General features: G+C 44.1%; 1 protein-coding gene and 1 pseudogene across 2 annotated transcripts in view; one reads left to right on the forward strand and one right to left on the reverse strand.

Annotated features, from left to right (window-relative positions):
- Tdrd9 (tudor domain containing 9) overlaps positions 1-7,910 on the forward strand; it is a 118,164-nt gene that overhangs the window by 35,661 nt on the left and 74,593 nt on the right. For both annotated transcript variants that reach the window (XM_026779071.1, XM_005343602.2), the window contains exon 8: positions 4,743-4,846. In XM_026779071.1, the coding sequence (XP_026634872.1) occupies positions 4,743-4,846 (104 nt within the window). The remainder of the gene's footprint in view (positions 1-4,742; positions 4,847-7,910) is intronic.
- On the reverse strand, positions 7,611-7,909 carry LOC106143912 (annotated as a pseudogene).

Genomic DNA, 7,910 nt, shown 5'->3' on the forward strand with positions numbered 1-7,910 from the left:
TCCTCACACACCTGGGCCTGCTCCTGCAGGGCCCTAGGATCCTCCTCACACACCTGGGCCTGCTCCTGCAGGGCCCTAGGATCCTCCTCACACACTTGGGCCTGCTAAGCAAATACGGCACCATTTCTTCTTTTTCAGAGATGGTATACTCTCTGCATACAATTTTTGCCTAGATCTCCTTTTTATATCAGCAAATATTTTTTCCTGTTTTTCTTTTAGAGTTGCATGCCGTTCCTCCATGTAGTCTCTAGTGCCTCTGCTCTTACTGCAGTAGCACTGCAGTGACTAACGCTGCCGCGTGTTGTCATGCACACAGGATAGATAGCATGTCTTGTAGTGTGTGGTTTCTCAGCCTCAGGATTACTGGTATTTTGGGCCAGAGAGTTCCGTGTGGCAGGGGACCCTCAGCACTGCAGGATGTTTCTTCTTGCCCTTGATCCAGCAGATACAAGTAGCACACCTCTTTATTATCACAACCAAAAATGTCCCCAAACCATGCCTTCCTGGAGCCCATAAGCCCAGAAGAGATTGCTGTGACAAAGAATATATGTGCTTGCAGTTTGATGGCTGCAGCAGGAGTTGAACTTCTTTCTGTTAAAGATGTCTGCAGTGTTGAACAGTGGGCTCTGCTAGAATGAGCTGCCAGTTAGGTTTCGTCGGACATCAACGTAAGACAATTCTTTGTGGAAACATTGAAAAGGGGGTAAAGTCAACTGTGGGCATCTATTCTGTGGGGCCCTGTGGTTGGACCAGGCCAACTTCTAGAAGCTACGGCCCTTTGTCTGACTCTGGGTTGTGTTCAGCTGTTTGAAGGGCACCTAGCTTTACCATTGCTCACCACAGCCTATCCTTGGTGCTTAGAAGGCACATTGTAAATATTTCAGTCCATGGTCAAACAGACTTCACTGTGTACTGATTTTTGTTTGGGCGTTTGGGGGAGGGTGCCAAGGTTGGAATTCAGGCCCTGTCTAGCTAAGCTAGATCCCCCCAGATCCTGTCCATATCTGTAAGCTATGATGGTGGTGTTTTGTGTTTATTCTGTTCTACAACTTTGAACACTAGAGGATGTGTTTTCAAGTTCGATTTCATCATTACCCTCGTGTTCTCTTAGTGCTGTCTCATGCCGTCCAGTGGGGCCTTCTGTGGAGCTCGGCCCTCTGCCTGTGCTGTCTCCCTCGCTCATCTTTTCTTACCATGTTTAGACATAACTGAGTATTTCTTCTCTTCAGAAGCACCTCTCTTAGTCCCAGGTTTCTCTGCAAACCTTCCTGGCTTCTGTCAGGGTTGGGAGTATGATCTGTGCTTCTCTAGTTCCAAGTTCTCTTGTTTCTTTCCATTGTGACTCTACTGACCCCACCTACCCAAGCTGTATTTGCCAGGCTCCTTTTGGTCCAGTCACCATGTAGCAAGGTCAGCCTTAAGCTTACTGGGCTTTTTGAGAATAATGACCCTGTTGACCACTCTGGTCTATTTAAAAAAAAAAAAACAACAACCTGGTTTTTCTGATGCCAACTTCAGGTGTTGCCTTTCAAGGCCCTTAGAAAAATCTTCTATATCTCTTACTTTCAACTTGTTTTCTTTTGCAAGAATATCTTAGGAAAGGTCTATACAGTGTAAATGTACACTCTGATGGAATTGTGTGGCTCCCCGCTGTCCGTCTGTGTGGTACCTTGCCCCAGTACAGACTATGCTGTTATGTTTTGTTTGAGGCAGAACCTCATGTAGCCAGGTTGGTCTCACTCTTGCTGTGTGGGCAGGGATGACCCTGAATGTCTGCTCCGTCTGCCTCTACTTTCTCAAGTGCCAGGATAGTGTGTAACACTATGCATGGCTAACAGCCTAATCTTTATACACTCTCTTTAGAGTTTTCTTCTCATTTTTAAAAGCCAGGCATGGTAGTTTATTTTTGTAATTCTCAACACTGGGGAGGTGGAGAGAGGTGGGTCCCTAGGGATTCTTGGCCAGTCAGTCTAGCCTTCTTAGTGAGCTCCAGGCCACTGGGAGGAAAACATCTCAAAAAAAGATGGTGTGGGCTGGAGAGAAGATGGCTCAGCGGTAAAGAACACTGATTGCTCTTCCAGAGGTCTTGAGTTCAATGTCCAGCAACCACATGGTGGCTCACAACCATCTGTCATGAGATCTGGTGCCTGCTTCTGGCGTGCAGGCATGCATACATACATAATAATAAAGAAATCTTAAAAAGGTAGATGGTGACTGAGGAATGCCTTCACATGACAGAGCACACATGAACATGTTTATGCATGTATGCTCTCAAGCTAGCTATATTTGATATCTTATTAGAGAGTACCTAGCACTTGAGCTGACCTATGGTTGGGTTGCTGGGTTGCCTCTCCTAGCCTTGATGCAGGGGGAGGAACTTGGTTCTGCCTCAACCCTATGTGCCATGCTTTGTTGACACCTGTGGGAGGCCTGCCCCTTTCTGTATGGGGAGGAGGAGTAGGTGGGCACTGTAGAGGGAAAGTGGGGCAGGGGTCTGGGGGGAGGGAATGAGAGGAAAGGAGGGAGGAGAAACTACAGTTGAGATGCAAAATAAATGAAAAATTTAATAATAAAATACCCAAAAGGTCAGGTATTGGCACACACCTGTAATTCCATTCCTCTGGAGGTAGTGGTAAGAAGTATCAAGAGTTCAAAGGCGGCCTAGAATACATAGCAAGTTGAAGGTGAGACCCTGCATTACAACACCAGTAACAAGAGCAGCAATTTCAGGGCTTGGGTTCCAGAATTCAATGGAGTTACTTGTGATTCAGTCTCATGCCTTTTCTACATGGTTTGTCAATAGCAGGATTCTAGGTGAGTTTGGCTTTGTGGAACATGCACGTTTTCCTATTTCTGTTTTGAAAAGTCACATTATGGACTATTGGTCAGTGTTAGGATAGGGTAAGAAATTAAGGCATGTCAGTGATGAATGTATTAGTTGAGCTTTGTTATTAAATGAAAGTAAACTTGCCATAATCAAATTACTAGAGTTGTAGTAATATTGGGAAGCGGTTTAGACATTATCTGTAACACTTCTATATGACTAACTTTTGACCACCTGAAGACTCCTTTTGGTGTGTCCATCACAATATTATTTGTAAGGTATTATAGACAATAGTTGATCCAATTATTAAACAAAATACCTCTTTACTCTTGGTAGAAAACAGACAGGATATAAAGCAGACTGTGAGACCCATGCTGTAGCAGTTGTGTGGGGAGCTGGAGAACACTGTGGCCTCGCCGCCTCCAGAGCTCTGTGCACAGACCCACAGACCGTCCTTCCAGCCTGGAGCCCAGTGTTCTGTGGAGGACCCCGGGCTGATTCTGAGTCATTAGGCTCCATTCGAGTTTATTTTAATGTTCAGTTAAAAGTAGTCTGTCAATCTCTTAGCAGACAGCAGCCATGTCATGTGATATTCTTAGGGCACACTGGGAGATAGATGTGGTTCTACCCTTTGCAGATAGTTGCTGTGTGTAGATGTTGGGGTTCTTAGGAGGTGGGGATTTGATACCCTGGAAGAGCACTGATTTGGAGGTAGGAAACCTCCCAAGTTCTCTAGGCCTTTGATGCAATTTATCCTTGTGCCTTAAAGGTAGTCTCTTCTTGTACTGTAGTAATAGGAGTGGTGGGGCTGCGTCCCCAGCACCCCGGCCGCCTGGCTAGCTTATGCCCCGAAATAACAACACACAAACTGTATTCATTTAAACACTGCTTGGCCCATTTCTATCTAGCCTCTTCTCGGCTAACTCTCGCACCTGGACTAGCCCATTTCTAGTGTAACCCACGAGGTGGCTTACCAAGGAGATTCTAGCCTACGTCCATCCTGGGTCAGAGCTTCATCGCGTGTGTCTGCCCGGGAGCGAGCAGCATGGCGTCTCTGCTCCAGAGAGCAGAGCTGTCAGTCTGAGCTCACTTCCTCTTCCTCCCAGCATTCTGTTCTGTTTACTCCTCCCACCTATGTTTTAACCTATGAGAGCCAAGCAGTTTTTTTATTGCTTAACCAATGAAATCAACAGATTGATATATGACACTCCCACATCATTGGACTCTCTGATTCCATCTGTGTTGGCACTGACTTTAACACCATGTATCTCCAGTATCCCAGGCAGCACTTGCCATCCCAGATCTTCAAGAGTGGCTGTAATCGCGTCACTGTTGTTATTAATTATACTGTTGGGCCCTAAAGCCCCACCAAGGAGGAGGTCTCCCCAAGAGACACTCACAGCACGGTTGATGCAATAGCAAGAGGAATTTTTATTCTGCCACGGCAGAGGTCCCTCAGCCTCGAGAGGAGAAGGACGCCTGCTTTGTCTATTACAAGCTCTTTTAAAGGAAAAAACCCACAAAATCAGGGAGGGGGGGTAGTACAGAATCAAAGGGAAAGTCCAAAAATCATTTGTCAACTATTTTGACTAGTTCATACAATGGTCAGCTAACTCTACTTGATCAATGTTATGGCGGTTACAAGGAGGAACACCTGCAGGTCGTCTCACCCCAGTTACAGGGTCCGGGTCTATTGAAGAAAGACTACAATGGGGATGAAAAGTACTCAAAGCTCCCGTGCACGCGTGGTTACCAGGGTCCTCGTTCCCAGGAAGGGGGGTGCAGTAGTGCTAAGGTGCCTCAAAGTCTTTCAATACTTAGGGTGTTGTAGACTGGTGGATGAAGGGGTGAGTGCATATTAAACCAGCATTTTTTTCCTTTAGCTCCATTTAGAGATTCTATTTTTAATTTTTTTCAGCTCCCTCCCTACCGTTTGGAGGAGCCAGTGATAACAAAGGATGTTTATGAAGTTGCTGTCTCTCTCATTCAGATGTTTGATGACCTGGACATGAACGAGAGTGGGTAAGAGCCCCTCTAGCTGCTCTTCCGTGTGTGACATACACATGCTTGTGTTTTTGCATAGTAAGATAATAGCTGTAGACATTGGGCTTGTTTTGAGACATAGTCTAGCTATCTGATGACAAGGTTGTGGCCTTCTTGCTCTTGCATGCTCGGATTTTGGGTGTGTGCTTCTACACCCAGCTGTAGGGACCTTTTCAGCCGTCAGCAGTCACTGGTCACTCTGCAGGTTTCTACTCACCAGAGTCAAAGTCGAGCTGAGTGCAGCTTTAGTACTTTTTTTTTTTAAAGCTAGCACTGGAGCCAGAAAGTGGGGTGAGGATAGCTTTTCCAGACACAGCAATCACATGGCTTCCTCTGCCTCTGTTTTTGTTTCTGAGACATTTCCTGACACCCAGCATGCAATCCAGTTGTTCATTCTTTTAGCTTTTGTTTAAAAAGACAAAACAAAACCTGAGACTTTCTTCCTTTAAGTTTAGGTTCTAAGTGCTGGTTTGAGTCTAGAATTTAAAAGTACTCAGTTGTTGAAACTCTGTGGTCCTAGTTTTATTGCATCACATAAATAGCACTTATTATTTTAGAAACAAATAATGATAATGGATATTCTCCCTCTCTTAGTAAACAAAACTAGATTGCTGGGGTGACTTTTTCCCTATAGACCTCTGAATTAACCCTTGTTTGTCAAATTTGGACTTCTTTTCTTGGCTTCCTTATATTTTTCCCAGATAACAACCTCCAAAGACTTTGTTGGTAAATGTTCTTAGCTTTTATTTGGGTAAAACATTATTTTATTTCAGTTTCGTCCTTTGTTTGAAAAAAAATCTATATCAACAGATAAAAAACTCAAGCTGGGAAGGTGGCTCAGTTGGTGAAGTGCGTGGTTTGCAAACATGAGCTCCTGAGTTTAGTTAGATTCCCAGAACTGCAGGGGAAACCCCAGGCATAGTAGTGTGTGCTTGTAATTCCAGACTGGGTCTCAGTGGTCAGCCAGTTTAGCCCAGTGGTAAGATTGAGGCCAGTGAGAGTTCCTGTCTCGAAGAAGATGGGCAGAATTCTTGAGGATGACACTCAAAGTGACACTGACATTTTTCTATCTCACTGCTCCAATTCCCCCTCCCTCCCTTTCTCATTCCCTTCTTTGCTCCCCACTTCCTCTCTTCCCTACTTCTGCATGCACATGTATGCACATATACCCACACTCATATACACACATCACACACATGCATGTCTTTACTGTGACTAGCATGACTTTGGAAGTGTGCAGACAGTGTGGACCGGTTCAGTCTAGTCTGAACTCGCCCTGGCTCACGTCTTTGATGTGTGTACAGTGCTTAAGTGTAGGTTCGACTTCTTGCACCAGAAATGCTTGGAGTCAGAATTGTTTGTTTGTGGAGTGTTTTCACAGACTGCAGTGGCTGAACCCAAATACTCTAAACTCAAAATCATTTTGAGGAGCAAAGTCAAGTATCAGACTTTGGAGCATTTCAGAGTTTGGATTTTCAGAGTAGAAATTCTCAGTTTGTATGAAATTCTGTTTTTGTTTTTTTTTGGATTTTTCAAGACAGGGTTTCTCCGTAGTTTTTGGTTCCTGTCCTGGAACTAGCTCTTGTAGATCAGGCTGGCCTCGAACTCACAGAGATCCACCTGCCTCTGCCTCCCGAGTGCTGGGATTAAAGGCGTGTGCCACCACCACCCAGCTAGTTTGTATGAAATTCTAAATTATTAGATGCTTCTTACATTTTATTTTTCTAATTTTATATACATAATAACATTGAGATAAGCATTAACAAAATGCATTTTTTAGCACTCTAAGTTTTGATTCTATTTTCGTATAATCTTCTGGCTTGTGTTGCTAGAGATAAAGTTCCTTTTTCTCTCATTGCTCCCTGTACATAAATGTGCCTCTTCACGCTGGCTAACCTTGAGATACAGTCTTTATCTTTGATGACCCAGGGCCTCAGCCAGGAGTATTTCTTTGCTTGTGATTGAGTAGACTCATTGAGTCTCCACACAGGTACCAAATGCTGCCCAGAAGCCTTGAATCTGTCGGCTTTAGCATCCACTGGGCTTCTTGTCTGAGCCCTTAATTATCAATAATTAAGAGTGGTTATTGCTCTTGTATATGACCCAGATTCAGTTCCCAGTACACACATGGTGGCTTAAAGTTATTTGTAACTGTTGAACACACATGGTGTAATACACATACTCAGGCATGTATATACATACAAACATACATTGAATAAATATTTAAGTAAAATCAGGAAATATAATTTTAAAGGCATTTAAGATTTTTGCTTATCTTTTCATAGGCAAATTTTTATTGTTGTTTTGAGGCAGCATCTCTCTTGTAGCCCTGACTTTCTTGGAGCTCACTATGTTGACCAGGCTGGCCTTGAACTCACAGAGATCCATCTTCCTTTGGCTCCTAAGTCTGGGATTAAAGGTGTGTGAGTAGCAATAAGCCAGTTTTTATTTTATGTAATTATAATTCTTTGTGTATGTGTGTGTGTGTGTGTGTAGCAAATGCATGTACGTGTGGCAAATGCATGTGCATGTGGCAAATGTCCACATGTGTGCGTACACAGTGGACTAGAGACTGATGTTGAACATCTTTGTTGTTTCCATCACACAGGGATTATAGGCAAAAGCTGCCTCTTACTGGTTAAGTATTTCTTTCTTTCTTTCTTTCTTTCTTTCTTTCTTTCTTTCTTTCTTTCTTTCTTTCTTTCTTTCTTTCTTTTATTTTTTTGAAAACAAAACAACAAAAAACATAGGGTTTTATTTCTATCCCATTGGGCAGGGCTCGGCAGGGCAGGGAGCAGGCTCTCATGGAAGAAAGAGGCCTCTACTCTACTTGCCGGCGATGAGCGGGTTCCGTAGCACCACGATGACTGAGTCCCCGCGCAGGAACATCTTGGAGATGTAGCGGTCCTTGTTGACAGGCTTGGACTTCTTCTTTCCCTTGCCACTCTTGGGGACCTCAGTCCACATCTCCTTCACATTCTCCAGCACCATGTTGCAGTGCCTGTCAAAGGTCTTCACCCGCCCCAGGAGCTTCTTGTTGTTG

The sequence above is a fragment of the Microtus ochrogaster genome, chromosome 1 (assembly GCF_000317375.1).
Source record: "Microtus ochrogaster isolate Prairie Vole_2 chromosome 1, MicOch1.0, whole genome shotgun sequence".
Classification (NCBI taxonomy): domain Eukaryota; kingdom Metazoa; phylum Chordata; class Mammalia; order Rodentia; family Cricetidae; genus Microtus; species Microtus ochrogaster.